Genomic DNA, 26,986 nt, shown 5'->3' on the forward strand with positions numbered 1-26,986 from the left:
TTCTACAGATTCTCCCTGTTTTTGTTTGCTTAGAAATGTTGATACAGGAGACTTATCAGAAGAAACTGTGTAACCTAGCATTTATAGTGGCTAATAAATGCATTGCCATTAATTGGAAGGTTGGTTTTCATCCCACAATGTATGGAAGAAATGTCAAGTTATGTTCAGTATCACTAGATTTGTTTTAAGATTAAGGGTATACTGTGCAACTTTCATAAGGTCTGGATGCCTTCTTTGGAATACTGTACGTCAGGAGAGATTTAGGCAATCCCTAGCTGCTGGGCTGCTCAGTCCTGGCCCTGTGGGTCTGCTGTACTGTTGTCACACTGGCCATCGCCTAACACACCTGAAACCAATAAGGAATGTTTCACTAAGATCCTAAAGCTGAGTGGGGTGTGTTGGGTGCGCTACAGGGCCGTGGACCCCTAGGAGCAGGACTGGGTGGCCCAGCTATATATTCTGTGCATGTAAAAAAAGCTCTACAGTACTATTAGGCCTATGATATTAATTATATGGAGGGTTAGTGTCGGTGTATGTGTGTTTTAACTCAACTTTTGTTTTCCAAAACCTTCCCTTGAGAAAAAGGATGGGAAGGAAGTTGTGTTGGGGAGAAAGTTGAGTTATTGACTAAACTGGTGGGGGTCGGGTATGTAGGCGGCTTGGGTTGGCTGGGCGGTCTGGCTGAAATTTGGATGTCTTAAGAATCGAAAGTTGTCTTTGTACTTTATTTGTAAGAGTTAATTTGTTAGGCTGTTGGGTAAAGGTGCAACACTATTGATAATTGAATTATCATGGATAATTCATTATCTAGTTCAGTGTTATTAATCAATTAAACATTTAATAACCTCTTACCTAGCTTGATGACTGTGGGCATTTTTGCTTGCTTTTTGTTGTTCTAAATAGACAGCTTGAAGGGCGATGGGTCATATTAGATTGTGTAGAAGTGCAGAAATGTGCTTAAGTTGCCTCAAAACGGGAGGACCCCCAGAGCCCCTGCCAAGTTATGTCCCCCTCTACAAATAGCACTGCTGGGTGACTTACAAAGTCATTCGATCAATATAATTTACCCAGCATTATTAGATTTAGCTCTCGCTGTGTTATGGCTACTCCACTCACAGCTTGGAGGCCCCACTAAATACATATTCTTTTATTTAAAAAAAAAAATTCTCCTTAATTTTCATCATATCCAATTGGTAGTCCCGTACGGACTCAGGATTGTCGAAGGTCCTCCGAAACAAAACCCAGCCAAGCCGCATAGCTTCTTGACACAATGCACACATAACCCAGAAGCCAGCCGCACCAATGTGTTGGAGGAAACACCGTACACCTGGCGACCATGTCAGCGTGCATGCGCCCGGCCTGCCACAGGAATTGCTAGAGCGCGATAGGACAAGGACATCCCTGCCAGCCAAACCCTCCCCTAACCCAGACGACGCTGGGCCAATTGTGCGTCGCCTCATGAGTCTCCCAGTCGCGGCCGGCTGAGATACAGCCCGGTATCGAACAAGGATCTGTAGTGATGCAGTGCCTTAGACCGCTGCACCACTCGGGAGGCCCTCACTAAATTAATTAATTCAGCCATTCACTGCTATTTAATGGATCAACTTATTATTACTTGAGCCTTATCAGTTGCGATGCAGCTATATCCAAGGCATTTCAGATTGTGTGCCATTCGGTCCCCTCCCCTCCTTACTATTGCTCAACCTGTCTCTTTTTCAATACCCTCCCCTTCATCCCCTCCTCTGTCTCTCTCCAGGTGGACCACTGGCTGGAGTTCAGTACGCGGCGCGTGTGTGGACAGTCGGGCCTAGCTACAGCCCTGGAGGAGCTGGACAAGGCCTTGGCTCTGCGCACATTCCTGGTGGGCCACAGCCTGACTCTGGCCAACCTCTGTGTGTGGGCTGCGCTCAAAGGTCAGTCAGTCCCAGTGACTCAGCTGATCCTAATGGGCATCTAACGCTTTAATGGAAGACGGCTGGTGTGTAGACAGTCATACATAACAGCGCAGGCAAATATATATAGTGTGCATCTAAAAACTAAACTATTTAGACGCACCCGGTACTAGATGCACAGAGCAATAAAAAGGGTAATGTGGTTTGGTAAGAAGAATGCCCCTCTTCCCACAGGTGTTATTACTACCTCTGACAGTTTAGAGCTTGAGGTAGTCACCGCATACAAGTATTTGGGAGTATGGCTAGAAGGTGCACTGTCCTTCTCTCAGCACATATCAAAGCTGCAGGCTAAAGTTAAATCTAGACTTGGTTTCCTCTATCGTAATCGCTCCTCTTTCACCCCAGCTGCCAAACTTAACCTGATTCAGAGGACCATCCTACCCATGCTAGATTACGGCGACATCATTTATAGATCGGCAGGTAAGGGTGCTCTCGAGCGGCTAGATTTTCTTTACCATTCGGCCATCAGATTTGCCACCAATGCTCCTTATAGGACACATCACTGCACTCTATACTCCTCTGTAAACTGGTCATCTCTGTATACCCGTTGCAAGACCCACTGGTTGATGCTTATTTATAAAACCCTCTTAGTCCTCACTCCCCCCTATCTGAGATATCTACTGCAGCCCTCATTCTCCACATACAACACCCGTTCTGCCAGTCACATTCTGTTAAAGGTCCCCAAAACGCACACATCCCTGGGTCGCTCCTCTTTTCAGTTCGCTGCAGTTAGTGACTGGAACTAGCATCAACAAACACTCAAACCGGACAGTTTTATCTCAATCTCTTCATTCAGACTCAATCATGGACACTCTTACTGACAGTTGTGGCTGCTTTGTGTGATGTATTGTTGTCTCTACCTTCTTGACCTTTGTGCTGTTGACTGTGCCCAATAATGTTTGTACCATGCTGTGTTGTCATGTGTTGCTGCCTTGTTATGTTGTCTTAGGTCTCTCTTTATGTAGTGTTGTGTCTCTTCTTGTGATGTGTGTTTGGTCCTATATTTATATTGTATTTATTTAAATCCCAGGCCCCTGTCACAGCAGGAGGCCTTTTGGTAGGCCGTCATTGTAAATAAGAATTTGTTCTTAACCGACTTGCCTCGTTAAATAACATCTATGTTGAGAGGTAGAAGGTTAACATCGATTTTAGACTTGTCAGAGTTGTATGTTCTCGCCCTTTCTCTCTTACACGTGTGTCCGTACGGGTAGCAGAGTGGCAGTCAATCCAGAAGCAGGCAGGGACGTAATTTACAATATGTATAATCTATGAGAATAAAAAGATTCAAAACTTGTGAAACAGCACAGCTGAAAATAATTGATGGCAATGGTGTTCAGATATGGGAGGGCTTGAGTGGAGCTGAAGGATGGAACTAAAAACAACTATCGTCAAATATACTGTGTCCGTGAAATGTATATAGTATGTATAAGCTGGAAGTCGAAGCCTAAGTGTCCATTAGTTTACTTCAATTAGTGGAGGAATGGTAGGGTTAATAAAAGGAAAATATGTATTCACCAAAAAATATGGGGGATTGGAAATGCAGACAACTACATTGCTGTAAACCACAATCTGCAACATAAAAGCTGATCTACCCCTGAAAAAATAAATAAAAACTATGCCCCCCCCCCACAACTAAAGTTGCGCCCGTTAGTTATATCAACACACGCTTTGGTACCGTTGGCATTATTTCACTTCCCAAGAATGTTGCATATCATTTTTCATCTTACAGAATCAAAGTTAAAGGCATCTAGGCTTATGTTAATTGCCCAATTTAAAAGCATGCCCAATTTAGGCACTTTATTTAAACATGTTATTGCGCTACAAATGGATATATGACATAAGATGTAGGTTAAGGTTAATTAAATAATCAAAATAAGTGTTCATTTATTTAACCTGCAGTTATAGGGCAGCAGTTAGCCTAGCGGTTATAGTGTTGTGCCAGCAAGGTTATAGTGTTGTGCCAGCATACTACTATGGCTGACCCTGTAAATTAGCACATTTCACTGCACTTCTCTGGTGTAGGTGACAATAAAACAATTTCAAGTATTTAGGCATATCATATGAAATATGGCCCATGTGAAATCATTTTCAAAAGCATGTAGGTCCAGATTATTCATACAGAAATATCAAAACATTCTTTCAACTAAACTCCAACTCCTCATGAGGTGTCCTACATATGTCGACTAGGTAGGACCCCTATGACTAGAGGCTTCATGCATAGCTTTTAGCATAAGAGTAGGAGTAAAATGTCTCTTCTCAGCACTTACGACCAAATTTTCCATCTCTGAGACGCTTTGTGGATACAGTCCCTGGGCCCGGTTTCCCAAAAGCATCTTAAGGTAAAACTCATCGTTAGAACAATAGAACTATGGGATCCTAACAATAAACGTAGCGTTCTTTAAGATGCTTTTGGGAAACCGGGCCCAGTAAACCGAAAGACAGGTTTGTTGATTGTATAAGTTTGCAGTTAAAAGGTAGACTCCACAATATGACATCTTCATAGACAGCATTGTGGCGGGGTCCACAGCAGAATTCCAATCTGCCAAGACTACCACTAATGTTATATTGCTCACTCTACCTTCATGTAAAACGGAGTTTAAGTAAAGAAAAAACGACAACAGTAACTGTAGCTTTGAACAGTGGCGTTTAGCTTTACTGCACATAAGTTAGGCATCGCTGTATACTCAAAACAAAATGTCCGCCAAACCTGCGCTTAGCCATTAAACTCAATGAGAAAACCCTAATTCTTTACGATTGGCCCTTTTCCCAATGCCGGGCTGCATTTCATTGCCACGAGCTCTCATGACAATAAAAAAGTGAGCGTTGTCCTTATGTCCTGTCACTGCTACTCCCATAAGTATCCTTCATGGAACTGGGTGGGTTTTCCTAAATTGTTGGCAAAATCTACATCCCAAATAACACCACGGCACTGTATCCCGTTGGGGGGATCCTTCTTGTCTCTTTAAGAGGTGATGGAGACCATGTTGTTGGGGCTGAGAATCTCGATCCAGTAGCCATCAGGGTCCTGTACAAACGCCAGCCCCTTCATTTTACCTGAGAGAAGAGCAGAGGGCGATAGAGAGAGACGAGAATGGAGTAGGAGACAAAACACCATGAGATAGAAATGCTCCTGATAAAATTGTCAGGATACACATTGGAGCAAGAATAGAATACAAGCATCCAAAGAGCACATGAGCTGAATTAAAGTATTTCCAGAGTAAGAAATATCCTAAATGAACTAACTGTTGCATCTAAGAAAAGTTATTTATAGAATAATTGCATAATCCATTTACTTTATTGAATTCACTAATACTGTTTGGAGCTTACAGAAAAGTTAACGGAAATGGCCTCTTCCTAGTTTCATACATAAATAACCATAAAAACACCAGGATGATGATTTCCCTGTGACTGAAGCAACACACATTGAAAAGGTGTTAATCATACCCGCCAACAGTAACACCTGGGCCACGTTCAGCAGGGCCCAACGTTGTGAACTTTGATATGTCATATAGAACATGCCTCTGACATGTTGAATAAGGAATCACGTGGCAATGAAGTGGTAATGTTATTGATCAAAACTGCCTCCATTGATTTCACTTAAAAGTATCTGTCATGTTGCCAAGACAGTTCTCGTAATGTTTACATGTAACCCAATCTGATGTTAACTACAGAGAACTCTAGACAAATATGACACTTAAAATGGCGATTCCCTCGCCCGTTTGGCAACATGCTAAGCTATGAACACCATCGAGGAATGCCAGCAGCTTAGCTAGCACAACAATCCTCAAGAGTCTGTTTATGGCATAAATACAATACCAGTAAAAAGTTGACACACCTACTCATTCTAGGGTTTATATTTTTACTATTTTCTACATTGTAGAATAATAGTGAAGGCATCAAAACTATGAAATAACATGGAATCATGTAGTAATCAAGTGCTAATTCAAAATGTATTTTATATTTAAAATTCTTCAAAGTTGCCACCCTTTGCCTTGATGACAGCTTTGCACACTCTTGGCATTCTCTCAACCAGCTTCATGAAGTAGTCACCTGGAATGCATTTCAATTAACAGGTGTGCCTTGTGGAATTTATATTCTTAATACTTTTGAGCCAATCAGTTGTGTTGTGACAAGAACAGCTCAAATAATCAAAGAAGTTCATCATTTAAGACATGAAGGTCAGTCAACCTGGAAAATGTCAATAACTTTGAATGTTTCTTCTTTCTTTTTGCAGTCGCAAAAATCAAGCGCTATGCTGAAACTGGCTCTCATGAGGACCACCACAGGGAAGACCCAGAGTTACATCTGCTGCAGAGGATAAGTTCATTAGAGTTACCAGCCTCAGTAACAAACACACCTCAACATCAAGTGTTCAGAGGAGACTGCGTGAATCAGGCCGTCATGGTTAAATTGCTGCAAAGAAACCACTACTAAAAAGGACACCAATAAGAAGAAGAGACTTGCTTGGGCCAAGAAACACGACCAATGGACATTAGACCGGTGGAAATATGTCTTTGGTCTGATGAGTCCAAATTATTATTATTTTGTTTTTCCCAAATGAGATTTTTGGTCTTGTCTTTGTGACGCAGAGTAAGTGAAGGGATGATCTCCACATGTGTGGTTCCCATTGTGAAGCATGGAGGTGGTGTGATGGTGCTTTACTGGTGACACTGTCAGTCATTTAGAATTCAAGGCACACTTACCCAGCATGGCTACCACAGCATTCTGCAGCGATACGCCATCCAATCTGGTTTGGGCTTAGTGGGACTATCATTTGTTTTTCAACAGGACAATGACAGGACACCTCCAGGCTGTGTAGGGGCTATTTTACCAAGAAGGAGAGTGATGGAGTGTTGCATCAGATGACCTGGCCTCCACAATCCCCAGACCTCAACCAAATTGAGATGTAGGACTAGGTACTGCAGGCACTGCATACCTAGGAGGGTTTAGCCGCCTAATAGACTGGACCACAGCGTGTTCACAGGAGCCACATTCATGGTAAATAAATAAATAATTAAAGCAAGAAGATATTCGAACGTTGTGTTTACGTGTCTATTAGCAGTAGCAATAAGGAGAGGTTGATTTATGCCCCATTGGGGCAAGGAACCATAACAGATTATGTAGAAATAGGAAGACAACTGAATAATTTTGGTCATACATACATACACACACACCTCATCGGTTATGAATATGTGTTAGTGGTGTTATTATCGTGTTTGAATTATTGTATGGGGTCTTCTTAAATTGGTTGTGAACTGGGTATGCAGAATGGAAAATGTTTGAAATGTTGTTAAGGTTTATGAAGAAGTACAGGGAAAGAAAACACTTAATGGTGTTGAATGACCTTTGTCCTGACTTTCTGGTGAGGCCTGATCAACCTCACTAGAAATGGTGAGATTTAAGTTTAATATGAATGAGGGACATCTGTCTATAGTCTATTTTACCATTACCTTTTGGGATACAATTATTTCCTTATGGAGTTATCAAGAGCTGTAATTCTAATTTGATTTGTTATTCTAATTAGTTTATTTTTGATTTAACAGGCAGTGTTTGTTTTTTAATCACGATGACAGTCATGTGTCCAAGGGGAAATAACCAGTTCCTTGTGGGCCCTGACCATTGGTAAATATGCAAATGTATTTTGTTCAGTCTGCATATAAAAAGGAAAATATATGTTAGTAATGGTTGACAGTTACGCCAAATGGATTGTGATGTGTATTGCTGTTGTTTTCGTTCTTATCTTTGTTTCGATACCAATCTCACCAGATTGGGTCTGCTGTATTGTTGGGATTTCTCCCAAAGGGTTAGAGCTCTAACTCCCTGACCAGGTAACTCTGCGTGATGGCAAAGGTGACCATAGGTGGGGTCTTGATGCATGGAGTGGATCATTTGACCAAGAACATTGTGAACCTCAACCCTCCCTAACAGGCTGAAGAATAGCGACCAAGGCGTTCACTACGACCTTGTTTCTCACCACTCCTACCTGTGACCCGAGTCTGAGCCAGCAACCTGAGTACGAGCAGCAGGAGTGTGGCATGAGGCTGTGCATGTGGAGTGAGATCAAGGTCAAACTCCTCTCATACTGCTGATGTGTACTGGTGGGAAAAATAACCGGACAGAATGGTGGTAGCGGCTCAGGTGAGAGACTCGTGTACTTGGAAAATCTGATAAAATTTCCTCGGATATTGAAAATCAGGACATTATCATGGCATCAACTGTGACAGGCATGAGTTACCCATGTGCCGCTGGGAAGATAAACTGTAACGCTATCTGAAGAACCAATGAAGACGCTAAAAAGGATGAGTACTTTATTTGGGGTATCAGGTTGTTTGTGAAGGTCTGCACGAAGCATAGTAATTTAAACTAAAAAAAGCATTGAGATACCGATCTGTCATTAACATGGCACTCGCGACAGTAAAACCCGGGACAAATGGGGGTTGTAATGAGAAGAGCTATTACCGGTAATACATGGGCCCGTTTGTAAATGTACTGTCTAACCGTGACGGTGTGCTCGGTTGAGGGGCTTGAATTCATGTGATTGTCAGTCCCTTAGTGCTTAACGTTGAGTCTTTCTAAATTTGGGTCGGATAATTGATCATAATTAAAAAACATTTGATTCGGAAAGGAAAAAGAGAACTGCTCCTAAGCTGTGAGGAGAGCACAATGTGAGGGGAGGGTGCGCTGCTCGACATTATTGGGAGGGTTTTTCTCCTTGTGAAACCTTATCTTTTAGTGTCCTCCGAGAGAGAGGTTATTAGAGAACCCACTAGATGATAGCTTGGGCCAACAATGAGGGGGTACTGGATGAAGGGGTTTTGTTTTACCATGTCCTCTGAAGCCTAATGTTAAAGCGCATCAATACATATGGATTGCTGGATGATACAGTACAATTAATTACATACAAGGCTCATAGTCTGTCTTGCGTTAACACCCGAGGATGAGGATGGAGACTGGCTTGGAGACTAGCATTCCATGGGCATAGAACAGAACGAACGGTTCTTTCCCCAGTCTTAGACGCATCAAGGGTAGTGTGAAAGTATTAAACGTGCATTGTCAATATTTTTCTAGGTGTCATGGAACATAAGTGTGATCATTGTTCCAAAGGAAGGATTGGTGGAAATGGACTAATTGACTTGAATGTTTTAGTATGTTTATAACTATAGAAGTGGATTGGTAGTAGTGACTCATGTGTTATGGGTTCGATGGAATGCTTTATGTGCAAATGTATTTGTAGCAGGTGGCGAGGCCTGTGTTTGAGACAGAATGTTTGCATAAGGCTGTTATAATTGCAGAGTCTGGCAGGACCGACAGTGTATTCTGTGGAGTCCCAAAAACCAAGGCATTAACATTATAGGGAAGTGGGAAAGCGGAATGGATTGTGACTGCGGCGGAGATCTGTGGTCATAATTTAAGGAAGTGGGTAGGAGTCTCTGGGGAACTATACCACTTCTCTATGTATATTGTTACAAGGGATGGCTTGTAGGAGAGGAAGGACAGCTAACTGTGCACAATAGACTACTATGAATTTAATTGAATGTCACACATACCCAGATCATGGTGAGAGTAGCAGAGACAGTTTTGTCATTTCAGACACTATTGTCAACTTTTAGTGATGGGTTTGTCAAAGAAGGTACAAAGCTTAAAAGAATAGCCACAGATCCCTGTATACAAGAGGCCACATCACCGAAGGGGAAGTTTGCTGTAATAATAGCATCACATCTCCTGCAGAGTGTGATTAAGAAACATGTGACTGAGTTTTATAAGGTTGGACAGCTTCCAACACTACTAATATCTCCCCCGTTCATAACAGCCAGCTAACACTTGACATAACTCCCAGAAGATTGGGACCGAGTGACGGTAAAGGTGGCTGCTTATCAACTGTTGGGACCCAATGCTTACACTATAACGAAGGTGTTCAAAGGGGTGGGGTGTAGATCGACCTTGGGATGAGCGATGTGTACCTAACCTGAGCACAGGAAAGTATTATCCACAGGTACCGACTGTAGCAGAGCACAAGAGGTCATTGGAGATGTTGGTGGCTAGGGAACCGGGTATGAGTTGGGAGACAGGCAGGGAGTGTCTGAAAGGGCAAGTCCTAGACCTATCAGTGAACCACAAAGACATTAGGAGAGCAGGAGACAGATTCATTGCAATAGCTATTCTCACAGCAGTCGCTGTAGGGACAGTGGCTGAAGGAGCGGTAGTAGTGCTGAAGGATGCTATAGTAACAGCATGGAACTGGACTATAGCACAAATGAGGAGTATTTTGAAGTACGCAGTGTTAGTAGTAGCAGGGGTTACCTTGGTAACATTGTTGGGATATCATCTTCTGAGGGCATTGATGTTGAAACGGATATACAGTGCGGAATTAATCAGCTTTACCTCATCGTGAAGTAAAGTTGATTAAGGCCACCGCACGTGTATATCGGGTGACTAAGGAGGAAGGAGATCGGGAGCAAAGTGAAAATGACAAAATGGCTTAGGAACACCTCTGGGAGCCTGGGGTCTGACGGGGAAGACTGGGTGAAAGCATGAGGTGGTTTCTTAGGGCCTTCATTTTTGTGGAACCCAGCAGGAAAGTATACAGAAGGTATAGTCAGGCAAATAATGGGAATCGTCATGTTATCAAACTTTGGTTTTTCCTTTGCATATAGATTACAAGTCAAAAGTTTGAACACACCTAGTCATTCCACGAGTGTGCAAAGCTGTCAAAGGCAAAGGGTGGCTACTTTGAAGAATATAAAATGTCTTTTGATTTGTTTAATACTTTTTTGGTTGCTACATGATTCCATGTGTTATTTCATAGTTTTGATGTCTTCAATATTATTATCTACAAAAATAAAAACCCTTGAATGAGTAGGTGTCCAAACACACTCACACTTTTTTTTAACCCACTTTTTCAATCTTGTCTCAAATATTTTATGAAACCAAGCAAATGTTGCACACACCCAAATCTTGCGTACAAAAAAAGCCAAGTATGAGTAGTACTGTGGGGCTACTCTTACCATCATCGGGCTTCTTGACAAAGGTGACTGCTTGCTCTTCAAACAGCTTGCAGGCAGCATAGACGTCAGGCACCGCAATTCCAATGTGCCCTATGATGCGTGAGATTGAACATAACACATTGCTGACTAACTAGTTTACGCCACTTATGCAATTAATCAACTCAACGACTTACATATACAGCTGTTCTCCAAGTCTTGAACAAAAACGATCCATTAGGATGAATAACAATCCAAAAGATATAAATGGCAGGGTGGGTAACAACGAAGCCTGCAGATATAATGCTTTATAACTTGTTATAAGCATGCATGGGCCTTTTAAAAAAGTGTACTTCTTACAGATATATAATAAGACAAAAGTGGGTCAAACATGTCAATGAGAAGTCTTACAATGCATTATAACTGAAAAAATAATGGATTATTCCAGCAGACTTTATGTACAGTGGTACGGCAATGTACTATGGGATGATTACTGAGCTTCCGTGAAGAGTACAGACTCACCAAAGCCACGAGGGTCCGAGTTGCCATTGTGGTAAGACTGGCTAGCGTCACTCTCAGAGCCCCAGTTACTAGGAGGCACAGAAAAAAAACAATGCAATATAACTTTATCAAATTATAGGAATGTAAAATAACACATCCGATATTTAAAAATTGTAAAAAATTAAATGACCTTTTAATGTGGCATGACCACAACCCATCATGACATTCATCTGATTGTCAAAGAAATCACTTTAAAAAGTAGGCATGTATGTCCATTTCAATACAACTCCAGCATCCAAACTGCATGTCTACTCATGCCATTTGATGAATGGTAATAGACATCTGTGTGTCTTGCTGACAAATTGAAAACAAATGTAGCCTGAGAAGTTGAGACACCTGAAATGAGGCTGAAACAGTTCTGGGAATAACAGGAAGGTCACCCAAAACAAAAGGTCAACTTATTAGGCTAGGCTACAATGTGTATTACTGTGAACTTCAAATAGGCCTACCAGAAGCCAGTGATGTAGTGTTGACTGATTTGCCGGTCGCGGTCAACGTCAATAAATCCCCACTAGGCCTGTACCAATGCCGGTAGCCTACCCTCTCAGCCAAGGCAATTTTAAACACGAAGACACGCAGAATACGTATCCCACATTCAATATAATACAATAATTATTTCAAAACATGGTTTTACACCCTAGTTCATGAGTTGTCCATAATTCATGAGTTAATGCCTTGGAGTCTTCACAGATTGTGTGACATAACACTACCTTTCCTTACATTATACGACATTGTCATTATTAAACATTTAGCAATTTAAAGAAAACTTCAACCCTGTACGAATCATATATCTTGGCGATTTCAAAAATGCACTGTAAGCTCAACTACGTAACATTTAATTACATTTCGCCGTTAAAACAATTCTCATGGGCACACAAATCCAAAATAATGTATGCCAATGCCATTACAAAATGGAATGCTTCTGAACGAAAGAGTCAACTATCGGCCTAATGTCATTAACATATACTTGGATGGATTGGATGCACAGTTGTCTCGCTGTAGCTAGTTGTCTAGTAATATTGTCGATCATCATCAGGTATTCAAGTTTTTTTGTTTTTGTTTTGAAAAACACCTGCACGCACCTGAAACAAAGTAATGAGCGCTATAAACAGCTGATTTAACAATGATAAATCAACAAATACAGTGCATTCGGAAAGTATTCAGACCCCTTTCCCACATTGTTACATTACAACCTTATTCTAAAACGGATTAAATACATTTTTTAAAATGGAAGATGTTTCGAACCACCAAGACTCTTCCTAAAGCTGGCCGCCCGGCCAAACTGAGCAATCAGGGGAGAAGGGCCTTGGTCAGGGAGGTGACCAAGAACCAGATGGTCACTGACCGAGCTCTAGAGTTCCTCTGTGGAGATGGGAGAACGTTCCAGAAGGACAACCATCTCTGCAACTCAGGCCTTTATGGTAGAGTGGCCAGACGGAAGCCACTTCTCAGTAAAAGGCACATGACAGCCCGCTTGGAGTTTGCCAAAAGGCACCTAAAGGGCTCGCAGACCATGAGAACAGACCACAGACCACCAGATTCTCTGGTCTGAAGAAACCAAGATTAAACTCTTTGGCCTGAATGCCAAGTGTCAAGTCTGGAGGAAACCTGGCAACAACCTTACGGTAAAGCACGGTGGTGGCAACATGTTGTGGGGTTGCTTTTCAGCGGCAGGGACTGGGAGACGAGTCAGGATCGAGGGAAAAATGAACGAAGCAAAGTACAGAGATCCTTGATGAAAATCTGCTCATAGAGAGCGCTCATAACCTCAGACTAGGGAGAAGGTTCAACTTCCAACAACACAATGACCTTAAGCACACAGTCAAGACAACGCAGGAGTGGCTTCGGGACGAGTCTCTAAATGTTCGAGTAGCCCAGCCAGAGCCCGGACTTGAACCCAATCAAACATCTCAGGAGACCTGAAAATAGCTGTGCAGCGACGCTCCCCATCCAACCTGACAGAGCTTGAGGGGCTTTGCAGAGAAGAATGGGACAAACTCCCCAAATTCAGGTGTGCCAAGCTTGTAGCGTCATACCCAAGAAGACTCGAGGCTGTAATTGCTGCCAAAAGGTGCTTCAACAAAGTACTGAGTAAAGGGTCTGAATAGATCTGTAAATGTGATATTGCAGATTTTTGCTTTGTCATTATGGGGTATTATGTGTAGATCGAGGGGGAAATGTACTTAATTTTAATATAAGGCTGTAACGTAACAAAATGTAGAAAAGGTCAAGGGGTATGAACACTTTGAATGCACTGTACATCTAATGCATTGGAATGAAGGCTATTTTTTTTATCAAACAAATGGCGAAAAAGAGGAAGTACAAAGGAAAATCTCGGCCGAGGCACACAAAAAAATCTGCACCACTGAATGGACATCGCTGCCACATCAATAAAATGGTTTAAACCATGACAGAGGTGGGGGTGTTCGGGTAAATTTTCATATTTACCACTGCATTTTAAACAAATCAGAGAATGGTTCAATTGGAATTATTTAGGAGATCCCCCAGTTTTACTTTTGTTGCATTTAGGACAGCCAACGTCTCCTTCAGGGGAGTTGAGCCCCCCTGGCTCCTCTGATAATTCACACCATGCCAGCACTAACAACCATTTCAAGGATATCTCTAGGACTGGAGTAAGAGTACACTATCATAGACCTTCTGATCATGCCCAGGCCTCTTATGAATAGTGAGGAGCGCTTTTGCCTATCGCCCAAAATCCTTACTGGGTGAGCTCAATGGTGGCTCGTCTGGAAAAGGTCCATGCCGTTCTTTCTTTCACGTCAGCAGGGATCTCCTTCTTGTCCTCGTAACCCAGGAAGTAAAGGGAGAAGTGCATGGAGGGGAAGTCAAACTTTTGTAGTAACCTGGAGGGAAAGGACAAAGAAAAGTTACCCGTGTTGTATGACTGCATGAGAGGAGAAACAGCACTACATATTGGAAAATGACAAAGTATCTGCTCTATTGACGCGTCAGGAGGATTGTAGTGTTTTACCATTTGCTTATTGCCAGTCGGTAGTCTCATGAACCAGCCGGACAGCTGCGCTCAATACGTGTGCCACGTGTTGAGCACAGAGTTCAGGCTGGTTTCAGGGTTATGCAATTTGTTTAATACTTAAGTCCACCTGGTCATCTTCATTCCAAGAAGTGCAGGACCAGTCAGGTACCAAAGCTAGCTTATTGTAGCATTTTATTAAGTAACTGTCAAGTAAATAAGTGCCTACAGCTCGTCCTAAATCCATTTACTTTGGTTAACTTTTTTCGTAAAAGTTTTATTTGAAAGAGTAGAGGTACTGTATTTCTCGTGATCCAATGACCAGACAACATTGGTGGGGCTACGGTTGGCACTCACGTCATTCCCATGATCCGGGTATAGAAGTCCAGGGATTTCACTGGATCCTTCACCCTCAGCATGGTCTGCTGCATCATGAAATCCTGGAACACCACAGAATACCCAATTCTAGGAATTATTCTTAATTCTAGTTTCACCTCAAAAAAGAAGTGAGCATTGAAAAACAGGTACACCTGTAAATTCAGGGTGGCAACTTGATTTCCTAAAATAATCGTTCATGCTTGCTGACGTGTTTCGGAGCAAACATCCTCCTACAATGATCTAAGATGAATCATTATGTTTCAGTACAGTAATGGGAGTCTAACATTGTACATTCCGAGACAGTCGTGCTTTGCAGGATTTGTCATACTGTCCTAAATAAATAAATACAAATGTTTTTGTTTTGTACACTGGGCCTTTAAAATAGTCCTGTATTAGAGGACCAATTACAGCTGTCTGCAGCTCAGGCAAACCCCCCCCCCCCCCCCCCCCAATCCTTTTAACAGCAGGACACTGTAAAGGCCTTTATCACTCTGAAGATTATGAATTGGGCGGTTTGAGAAGGTTTGAATCATAAGCAACCTGCCTACCCATAGTGTGAAGTACTATACCAACACAGCTACTGTAGTAGGTCAAAGCCAAATGCTGGAAAACCTTGGTGATTATGCAACATAAGACACCAATAAAAGTAAACTTCAACAATAATGACAAACGGCGTCAGAAATAATGTAGTTAGTATTGATTTAATATTAACAGCTGATTTTCCACTGGGAAAACAACTGGTACTACATTACCTGTAAACAAAATTGAGTTAGAACTAAATAAAACATTTAAATTAAATGTACAACCACATGGACATTCATCAGATGTAGTCAACTTTGTAAATACAACTCAGGGATGGCCACAATTGCGTTTGACAAGCTACAGGTTTATGCAGGCTTTTTTGTTCAAGCCCAGTTCTAACCACACCTAATTGATGGTCTCGTTGAAGAGCTGAAGTCTTGATGAACATCTGAGTGGTAGAATCAGGTGTGGTAGCACTGGGCTTGAACAGAAAAGCCTGCATACCACTGTGGATCATCAAGAGCAATGGTGTTAACTCCTGGTACAAACACTTCCAACAAAATTAAACTGCTGAGAAACACCTGTAAAATAGTCATTAAACGTGTACAACACTTTTGTACAATTAGACTTATTTACAAATCTGAAATTGGATATGTGCTCTAAATCCTCGAATAAAGAACTTCAGGACATTTTTGTAGCTAATGTAGTACTGTCCTAAATAATGTAGTACACAGCTGTCCAACTCAAGTAAAAGAGCACATGGCCTCATTTATAAATGGCAGCATAAATATTAAAACAGGTCGGAAAACTCATGTTATGAACAGAACATACATTTTAAGTATTGACAGTGTACAAAAGTACCATGTGTACCTCGAGTGTTTGAATCGGCATAAAGAGACAATTTATGCTTGATCCGAAAATGTGGTCGGAGACGCTGTATGGATGGTGTGACGCAATTGCGAAGCCTCCGGAGGTATAGCCAGATAGCCCTGACTTCTGCAGAGGCCAAAACAACGCTAATGCTGCATGGCCAATGTAGACATCGAAATTACCATGTAGCGCCTTCAAGGGTGTGTTCCTAAAATTGCCTCCAGTGTGTCAGTGCGCGCTCTGTGCTGTTCGGAAATTCGGAGCGTTGTGCTCGGTGTGTTCAGAGCGCACACTGGACGCTCTGGCCGAGGAGTCGGGTTGATGAGAGCGTTCTGACCTCACGAAGGCAATCAAGAGCCCAAACGGACTAAAGTTAGGCTGTTTTCATGTTATCCACAGCGTTAGTGACCAACTGTGCTGCTAGCAACAATTTATACCATTCACTAACACTTGCCATATTCAACAGGTGTTGCGCATTAGTCAACTCCCCAGTTATATAAAATACCTTTATTTAACCAGGTAGGCCAGTTGAGAACAAGTTCAACTGCGACCTGGCCAAAATAAAGCAAAGCAGTGTGACAAAAACACAGTTACACATGGGATAAACAAACGTACAGTCAATAACACAATAGAAAAATCTGTATACAGTGTGTGCAAATGAGGTAAGGAGGAAAGGCAATAAATAGGCCAATAATGGCGAAGTAATTACAACTTAGCAATTTACACGAGCGATATGTGCAGATGAGTATGTGCAAGTAGAAACTGGTATGTAAAACAGCAGAATTTATTTTTTAAATTACGGGAATGAGGTAGGTAGTTGGTTGAATGGGCTGTGTACAGCTGTAGCGATCGGTAAGCATCAGCTGTCAGAGCAGCTTAAAGTTAGTGAGGGAGATCTCAGTCTCCAACATCAGTGATTTTTGCAATTTGTTCCAGTCATTGGCAGCAGAGAACTGGAAGGAAAGGCAGCCAAAGGAGGTGTTGGCTTTGGGGATGACCAGTGAAATATACAGTTGAAGTCGGAAGTTTACATACACTTATGTTGCAGTCATTAAAACCCGTTTTTCAACCACTCCACTAATGTCTTGTTAACCTTTCCTCAATAGCGGGTGCTGTTTGCACTTTGTAATAATTTCGTTCCCAAATTAAACTGCCTCGTACTCAATTCTTGCTCATACAATATGCATATTATTATTACTATTGGATAGAAAACACTCTCTAGTTTCTAAAACCGTTTGAATTATATCTGTGAGTAAAACAGAACTCGAGTTGGAGCAATTTTCCTATGAGGAAGTGAGAAATCTGAAATCTGCAGGCTGTTCTGAGGTCGGTTTATTAATTTGCCTGTCTTCTATTGGTTGAGATGCACTGCATACGCCTTCCCCTGGATGTCAGCGAATAGTGAGAATTGGAATGGAGTTGCTAGGCAGATCTGAGGCCTTATAAATGGGCTGGCAACGTGGGGTCCTCCCTTTCTTCTCTTCGCCATGACGCAAGACAGACCTCAGGGTGGCGTTCTAGAAAGCTCCCGTTATAGCCCCTAGATATATCCGGCTCTGATTTTATTCGATATCGGTGTTAAAGACATAATGTTGTTATTTTAAACCGAGTTATATCAGTTTATATCAGTATATTGCGATTTTCGGGTATTTATTTGTGTTGCGTTCTAGGGAGTTGGGCACGTCTGGCCCACATGGCTAATGTTTACTGCTAATTCCAACGTTGATGGCGACAATCTACAACCGAGCAACGATTCTTTTGGAAAAAGGACAACTTGCCCAAGATTCTGATGGGAGCTCATCAAAAAGTAAGAACTATTTATGATGTTAATTCGTTGTTCTGTTGAAAAATGTAAAACTCATATTCCGCCATTAATTTCGGTGCGATCTCGCTTTAACGCACGCTGTATGTCGTAGTAACGTTAATTTTAAAAATCTAACACAGCGATTGCATTAAGAACTAATGTATCTTTCATTTGCTGTCCAACCTGTATTTTTTAGTCAAGTTTAAATTTAGTTACTGATTAGAATAGGTGCCTCTCCCAAGATTTCTCCCGACATATTGTTGGCAGCTTGGCTACTATTCTCATTGTATAACCACGATTTGTGCCGCTAAATATGCACATTTTCGAACAAACTCTATATGTATTGTGTAATATGATGTTATAGGACTGTCATCTGAAGAAGTTTGAGAAGGTTAGTGAAAAAATTTATATCTTTTGCTGGTTTATTCGTTATCGCTATTGTTGGCTTGAATCAATGCTGTTGTGTGGTTGGCTATTGTAGTGAGCTAATATAATGCTATAGTGTTTTCGCTATAAAACACTTAAATCTGAAATATTGGCTGGATTCACAAGATCTTTGTCTTTCATTTGCTGTACGCTGTGTATTTTTCATAAATGATTTATGATGAGTATTTAGGTAATTCACGTTGGTCTCTGAGGTTATTCTAGTTGCTTTGGTGAGAGTTGTGATGGTGGCTGCAATGGTAAACTATGATTTATACCTGAAATATGCACATTTTTCTAACAAAACATATGCTATACAATAAATATGTTATCAGACTGTCATCTGATGAAGTTGTTTCTTGGTTAGTGGCTATTTATATCTTTATTTGGTCGAAATTGTGATAGCTACCTATGCAGGAAAAAAATGGTGGGGAAAAAAAAGTTGTCTTTTGCTATCGTGGTTAGCTAATAGATTTACATAGTGTCTTCCCTGTAAAACATTTTAAAAATCAGAAATGATGGCTGGATTCACAAGATGTGTATCTTTCATCTGGTGTCTTGGACTTGTGATTTAATGATATTTAGATGCTAGTATTTACTTGTGACGCTATGCTAGGCTATGCTGGTCAGCTTTTTTACTGATGGGGGTGCTCCCGGATCCGGGATTGTGATGAAGTAGAAGTTAACAAACTATAGTTTTGGCAAGTCGGTTAGGACATCTACTTTGTGCATGACGCAAGTCATTTTTCCAACAATTGTTTACAGACAGATTTCACTTATAATTCACTGTATCACAATTCCAGTGGGTCAGAAGTTTACATACACTAAGTTGACTGTGCCTTTAAACAGCTTGGAAAATTCCAGAAAACGATGTCATGGCTTCTGATCGGTTAATTGACATCATTTGAGTCAATTGGAGGTGTACCTGTGGAGGTGTACCTGCGTCTGCTAAATGACTTAAATGTAAATGTAAATGATGTATTAAGGCCTACCTTCAAACTCAGTGCCTCTTTGCTTGACATCACGGGAAAATCAAAAGAAATCAGACAAGATCTCAGAAAAAAAATGTGCGGACCTTCACAAGTCTGGTTCATCCTTGAGAGCAATTTCCAAATGCCTGAAGGTACCACGCTCATCTGTACAAACAATAGTGCGCAAGTATAAACTCCATGGGACCACGCAGCCATCATACCGCTCAGGAAGGAAACGGGTTCTGTCTCCTAGAGATGAACGTACTGTGGTGTGAAGTGCAAATCAATGGTGGTGATACTAACTGACCTAAAACAGGACATTTTTACTAGGATTAAATGTCAGGAATTGTGAAAAACAGTTTAAATGTATTTGGCTAAGGTGTATGTAAACTTCCGACTTCAACTGTACCTGCTGGAGCATGTACTACGGGTGGGTGTTGCTATGGTGACCAGTGAGCTGAGATAAGGCGGAGCTATACCTAGCAAAGACTTGTAGATGACATGGAGCCAGTGGGTTTGGCGATGAATATGTAGCGAGGACCAGCCAACGAGAGTATACAGGTCGCAGTGGTGGGTAGTATATGGTGCTTTGGTGACAAAACGGATTGCACTGTAATAGACTACATTCAATTTGCCTATGCCGTTCTGTACCATCACTCATTCATATATCTTTATGTACATATTCTTAATCCCTTTACACTTGTGTGTATAAGGTAGTAGTTGTGGAATTGTTAGGTTAGATTACTTGTTGGTTATTACTGCATTGTCGGAACTAGAAGCACAAGCATTTTGCTACACTCGCATTAACATCTGCTAACCATGTGTATGTGACAAATAAAATTTGATTTGATTTAGTGTTTGGGAGGCTAATTTGTAAACGACATCGAAGTCAAGGGTCGGTAGGATAGTCCGTTTTACCAGGGTAAATTGGGCAGCATGAGAGGAGGCTTTGTTGCGAAATAGGAAGCCGATTCTAGATTTAATTTTGGATTGGAGATGCTTAATGTGAGTCTGGAAGGAGAGTTTACAGTCTAGCCAGACACCTAGGTATTTATAGTAGTCTACATATTCTAAGTCAGAACCGTCCAGAGTAGTGATGCTAGTCGGGAGGGCGGGTAGCGATCGGTTGAAGATCATGCATTTCTTTTCACTAGCATTTAAGAGCAGTTGGAGGCCACGGAAGGAGTGTTGTATGGTGTTGAAGCTCGTTTGGAGGTTTGTTAACTTCTTGTGAATAGCGGGCGCTGTTTTCACTTTGGGAAAAAATCGTGCCCAAATTAAACGGCCTCGTACTCTGTTCTAGATCATACAATATGCATATTATTATTACTATTGGATAGAAAACACTCTGAAGTTTCTAAAACTGTTTGAATTATATGTGTGAGTAAAACAGAACTCATTTGGCAGCAAACTTCCAAACTGGAAGTGAAAATTCTGAAAATGGGGCTCTGCCTATTCAACTGGCTTATATTTATGGATCTGTATGCACTTCATACGCCTTCCAGTAGATGTCAACAGGCAGTAGAATGTTGAATGGGGTGTCTAGCTTGATGTGAGGCCGAATGAGAGCTTTTGGAGTGACAGGTCCGCTCTTTTGTCAGTAGTCAGCTGCGCACAAGGGAACCTAACATTGTCTTCTGAAATGCGTTCGGTTTACACAACGAAATGCTCCGGCTCTGACTTTATTGGATACATACGAGAAAAACATCATAAAGTAGGATTTTTCAACCGAGTTTGACCAGTTTATTCAACGTTTATTGGGACTTTTGGAATTTTTCGTTCCATGCGCAAACATTTCTTGGACACGTGAGCTCCACATGGCTAGCCAAAGTTGCTAATTCGACAGAAGAAATGGACATTCTAAAACCAAACAACGATTTATTCTGGAACTAGGACTCCTTGCACAACATTCTGATGGAAGATCAACAAAGGTAAGAGAATATTTATGATGTTATTTCGTATTTTTGTGTTTTATGTTGGCTCCAACAAGGCGGAGAATTGTAGGGTGCTGTCTCACAATATTGCATGCTGTACTAAAGTTATTTTTAAAAAAATCTAACACAGCGGTTGCATTAAGAACCAGTGTATCTTTCATTTGCTGTACAACATGTATTTTTTAGTAAAGTTTATGATGAGTTCTTTGGTTAGATTAGGTGACTGTCCAAAATATCTCTGGACGTTTTGGTGCATTGTGGCTACGTATTCACAATGTAAAACCACGATTTGCAGCTCTAAATATGCACATTTTCGAACAAAACATAAATGTATTGTATAACATGATGTTATAAGACTGTCATCTGATGAAGTTGTTCAAGGTTAGTGATTAATTTTATCTCTATTTGTGGGTTTTGTGAAAGCTATGTTGGCAGTGAATAATTGGCGTTGTGTTTTTGGCTATTGTGGTGCGCTAATATAAATATATATTGTGTTTTCGCTGTAAAACATTTTAAAAATCGGAAATGATGGCTGGATTCACAAGATGTTTATCTTTCATTTGCTGTACACCATGTATTTTTCATAAATGTTTTATGATGAGTATTATTTATTTCACATTGCTCTCTGTAATTATTCTGGCTGTTTTAGTGCTATTTGTGATGGTGGCTGCAATGTAAAACTTCGATTTATACCTCAAATATGCACATTTTCAAACAAAACATAAATGTATTGTATAACATGATGTTATAAGACTGTCATCTGATGAAGTTGTTCAAGGTTAGTGATTAATTTTATCTCTATTTGTGGGTTTTGTGAAAGCTACCTATGCGGTGGAAACATGGTGAAAACATGGCGTTGTGTGTTTGGCTATTGTGGTGAGCTAATATAAATAGTGTTTTCGCTGTAAAACATTTTAAAAATCGGAAATGATGGCTGGATTCATAAGATGTTTATCTTTCATTTGCTGTATTGGACTTGTGATTTCATGAAATTATATCCCTGTCCCGTTAGACCTCAGAAGAAAAAAAATAATTGTAGACCTCCACAAGTCTGGTTCATTCTTGGGAGAAATTTCCAAATGCTTGAAGGTACCACGTTCATCTGTACAAACAATAGTACGCAAGTATAAACACCATGGGACCACGCAGCCATCATACCGCTCAGGAAGGAGACGCGTTCTGTCTCCTAGAGATGAACATACTGTGGTGCGAAAAGTGCAAATCAATCCCAGAAAAACAACAGAGACCCTTGTGAAGATGCTGGAGGAAACGGGCACAAAAGTATCTATTTCCACAGTAAAACGAGTCCTATATCGACATAACCTGAAAGGCAGCTCAGCAAGGAAGAAGCCACTGCTCCAAAACCTCCATAAAAAAGCCAGACTACGGTTTGCAACTGCACATGGGGACAAAGATCGTACTTTTGGAAAAATGTCCTCTGGTCTGATGAAACAAAAATAGAACTGTTTGGCCATAATGACCATCGTTATGTTTGGAGGAAAAAGGGGGATGCTTGCAAGCCGAAGAACACCATCCCAACCGTGAAGCACGAGGGTGGCAGCATGTTGTGGGTTGCTTTGCTGCAGGAGGGACTGGTGGATGTCACAAAATAGATGCCATCATGAGGCAGGAAAATTATGTGGATATATTGAAGCAACATCTCAAGACAACAGTCAGGAAGTTAAAGCTTGGTCGCAAATGGGTCTTCCAAATGGACAACGGCCCCAAGCATACTTCCAAAGTTGTGGCAAACTGGTTTAAGGACAACCAAGTCAAGGTATTGGAGTGGCCATCAAAGCCCTGACCTCAATCCTATAGAAAATGTGTGGGCATAACAGAAAAAGCTTGTGCAAGCAAGGAGACCTAAAAACCTGACTCAGTTACCCCAGCTCTGTCAGGAGGAATGGGCCAAAATTCACCCAACTTATTGTGGGAAGCTTGTGGAAGGCTACCCGAAACATTTGACCCAAGTTAAACAATTTAAAGGCAATGCTACCAAATACTAATTGAGTGTATGTAAACTTCTGTCACACTGGGAACGTGATGAAAGAAATAAAAGATTCTCTCTACTATTATTCTGACATTTCACATCCTTAAAATAAAGTGGTGATCCTACCTGACCTAAAACAGGGAATTTTTACTTGGATTAAATGTCAGGAATTGTGAAAAACTGAGTTGAAATGTATTTGGCTAAGGTGTATGTAAACTTCCGAATTCAACTGTGTGTATGTATGTATGTATGTATGTATGTATGTATGTATGTATATATATATATATATATATATATATATATATATATATATATATATATAGCGGGTGTAGCAAAATGCTTGTGTTCCTAGCTTCAACAGTGCAGTAGTATCTAACAATTTACAACACAAAAATCTAAGTAAAAGACTGGAAGAAAAATATAAATATTAGATATAGTAAATGCCACTCCGACGTCGCTCAAATACAGTAGAATAGAATGCAAATGAGATGAATAAAGCAGTATGTAAACGTTAATAAAGTGGCAAGTGATTCCAAGTCTTTGTATATAGGGCAGCTGCCTCTAAGATGCAGGGTTGAGTAACCGTGTGGAAGCCGGCTAGTGACGGCCTTGAGTTTGAGACCAAAAAACAGCTTCTGTCCCAGCTTTCATGCACCTGTACTGACCTTGCCTTATGAACGATAGCGGGGTGAACAGGCCGTGGCTCGGGTGGTTGATGTCCTTGATCTTTTTGACCTTCCTGTGACATCGGGTGCTGTATATGTCCTGGAGGGCAGGTAGGTTGCCCCCAGTGATGTGCTGTGCAGACCACACCACCCTCTGGAGAGCTCTGCGGGTTCCAGGCAGTGCGGTTGCCGTACCAGGCGGTGATATAGCCCAACAAGATGCTCTCAATTGTGCATCTGTAAAATTTTGTGAGGGTTTTAGGGGCCAAGCCCAATATCTTCAGTCTGCTAATGTTGAAGTGGCGCCGTCAATGTGTACGCCAAGGAACTTGAAGATTTCACCTTCTCCACTGCGGCCCCGTCGATGTGGATAGGGGCGTGCTCCCTCTGCTGTTTCCTGAAGTCCACGATCAGCTCCTTCGTTTTGTTGACGTTGAGTGAGATTATTTTCCTGGTACCACTCACCCAGGGCCCTCACCTCCTCCCTGTATACTGTCTCGTAATTGTTGATAATCAGGCCTACTGTTGTGTCGCCTGCAAACTTGATTGAGTTGGAGGCATGTGTGGCCACGCAGTCATGGGTGAACAGGGAGTACAAGAGGGGGCTGAGCACGCACCCTTGAGGGGCCCGTGCATTGAGGATCAGCGAAGGTGTTGTTTCCTACCTTCAACACCTGGGAGCGGCCCGTCAGCAGTTCAGGACCCAGTTGCACAGGACGAGGTTGATGAGCTGTAGTCAATGAAAAGCATTCTTACATTGGTATTCCTCTTGTCCAGATGGGATTGCATCATCTGTGGGTCTATTGGAGCGGTATGCAAATTGCAGTGGGTCTAGGGTGTCAGGTAAGGTGGAGTCTCAAAAGCACATCATGATGACAGAAATTAGTCGTATGGGGCGATAGTCATTTAATTCAGTTACCTTTGTTTTCTTGGGGACAGGAACAATGGTGGACACATTGAAGCAAATGGGTACAGCAGACTGGGATAGGGAGAGATTGAATGTCAGGAAACACTCCAGCCAGCTGGTCTGCGCATGCTCTGAGGACACGTCTAGGGATGCCGCCTGGGCCGACATCTAGCCAATGTCAGCTCTCATCCGACTGGTATAACTTTACCTTAGCTAGATAATCAAAAAAAACACATTCATTGGCTAGCTAACTTTAACGTACTTGCCTGTTCGTTAGCTAATTAGCTAGGTTAGCTTTCAGCTGACTGGTTTTACCTAGTTACAGTCAGAGGCTAGCTGCTGGACTTTGTCCAAGCACGCTAGCGTTAGCTAGGTAACATTAGCTAGCTAATCAAAATACCTGTTCGCATTTATTGATTGACCACAGTTAGCTATATACACAATAGCCTAGGCTTGTTCGCATACAATTCTTATGGCTGGCAGCGTGGTGCAAGCAGCTGTGTTGTTGCTGAGCAACCGATCTGGTATTATAGAACTTAGAAATGCTACAAAAAGGTCGCACGTCGTTTCTTAATGGCCGGAAAGGTGCACGAGAACGAAACATTTAGGTTCTTATTTAAAAACTGTTGCAACTACAAACACTGTAGAGGCGATTTTGTAATAGAATGATATACAGTCAAGTATCAGTAATACAGGGACGCTCTGGCCTACACAAGCGCGCAACACGGACTTGCTTATCACAGACCTAGGTCTGGCTGGCAAATAACCAATAAAAATACCAAAACGGCATCATTACATAACAGAAATGGAGTAAAGTAAGTACATGTAAAGCCTATCTATAAGTGTGTGTCAATTTCTATAGAAGTGGGCAAAAAACATGTACACTGAGTTCCTGTTTTGCAGTTGCATACACCATCAGTGTTAGCAGAGGCACAACAAACATAAATGGTCAGATGTACCCCTCCAAAGTCCAAATGTCACTTCGAAGTATAGAGTTTCATAGTCAGTAGCACTGCGGAGGGTGTATCAGTAGAATGCACTAAGTCTATAAATAAGACGCAAAAGCTATTTCACTTTTGCAAACGTTGCATCTGGCAGAAGACGTTCACCTGCGCGTGAGCCCAGTTGTAAAGCTATGAAACTGCATAACCGGCCTATGTGCCTAACTTTAGTATTGCGAGTTCCATTTGGGCAGAATTCAAGAGTGGGCTGCTAGATATAGCTACTCACCTTCGTAAGTGGGTTTCCATCTTTGCAAGCTGCTGCCGCGGCCTCGTCTGATAACCCTTGGTCGGTCATTTTGCTTGGATATCTACCTCTAGAAGAAGACGGAGGAGTGCTAGGTTGGTGGTGTGTGCGGTGAGCAGCAAGGCACGGCCACTGAAATGAGGAAATAAAGAGCCCCTCCAAAAACTGCTCGACTGAGAGCGTCTAGCTACGTCAGTCAGGGCTAAACAGCTAAGCAACCGTTTAGAACGTGTTCTCACCACCATATATGGGAGTGAGAGAAAGTCCAGGCGCGGGTAGTGTGAGAGGATGGAACTAAGTGAAACTGGGCCGAAATTCTGCAAATTCTCTCATCGATGAAACATCTGATCTCAATACATTTTTATGTTCCCATAACTATATATGTTACGAACACAGTGGACTAAGTTTTATAGACTTTACGCTTTGCCAAAGTTTTTAAAATGGTGTTGTTTAGAAAGAGTGCGAGGTCGAATTGAGTTTGTGCACACGCGCACTTCAGAAGAGGCGTTCACTAACGGAAATATGCAAATATATGCTACAACTCGCCAATAGGATCTCTAGCTCGTGCATGGCTTTGTCACGTCCTTGCTTGTTCTGCCCACTCTGCTTCATTTGTTCCCACTGTAAACTACACAGATGAACTATCTTGGGTTAGTTATACAGATCTTTGGCCACGTCGTATTATGTAAGACTGTACAGAAATTTAAAGCGCCGCAGTTCAATAGAAATGCAAATGTGTATTTAATTTGTACTTTGCTATATTAACACGGCTCATAAAATAATTCTAA

At 41.6% G+C, this 26,986-nt stretch overlaps 1 protein-coding gene across 2 annotated transcripts; it reads right to left on the reverse strand.

Moving 5' to 3' along the window:
• Positions 1–4,577: 4,577 nt before the first annotated feature.
• LOC120024990 (lactoylglutathione lyase-like) lies at positions 4,578–26,431 on the reverse strand. 2 transcript variants are annotated; one of them, XM_038969401.1, is made up of 7 exons: positions 26,181–26,431; positions 24,963–25,163; positions 14,844–14,926; positions 14,218–14,358; positions 11,456–11,523; positions 10,958–11,047; positions 4,578–5,006 (listed from the first exon to the last, which is right to left on the reverse strand). In XM_038969401.1, the coding sequence occupies exons 2-7, from the start codon at positions 25,116–25,118 to the stop codon at positions 4,915–4,917; spliced, it is 630 nt and encodes a 209-aa protein (XP_038825329.1). In that variant the 5' UTR covers positions 25,119–25,163; positions 26,181–26,431; the 3' UTR covers positions 4,578–4,914. The 2 variants fall into 2 exon arrangements, with proteins under 2 accessions (XP_038825329.1, XP_038825330.1); XM_038969402.1 differs by lacking the exon at positions 24,963–25,163 and having other exon boundaries at positions 26,181–26,419.
• Between the last annotated feature and the right edge of the window lie 555 nt (positions 26,432–26,986).

Source organism: Salvelinus namaycush, chromosome 30 (assembly GCF_016432855.1).
Source record: "Salvelinus namaycush isolate Seneca chromosome 30, SaNama_1.0, whole genome shotgun sequence".
NCBI lineage: Eukaryota > Metazoa > Chordata > Actinopteri > Salmoniformes > Salmonidae > Salvelinus > Salvelinus namaycush.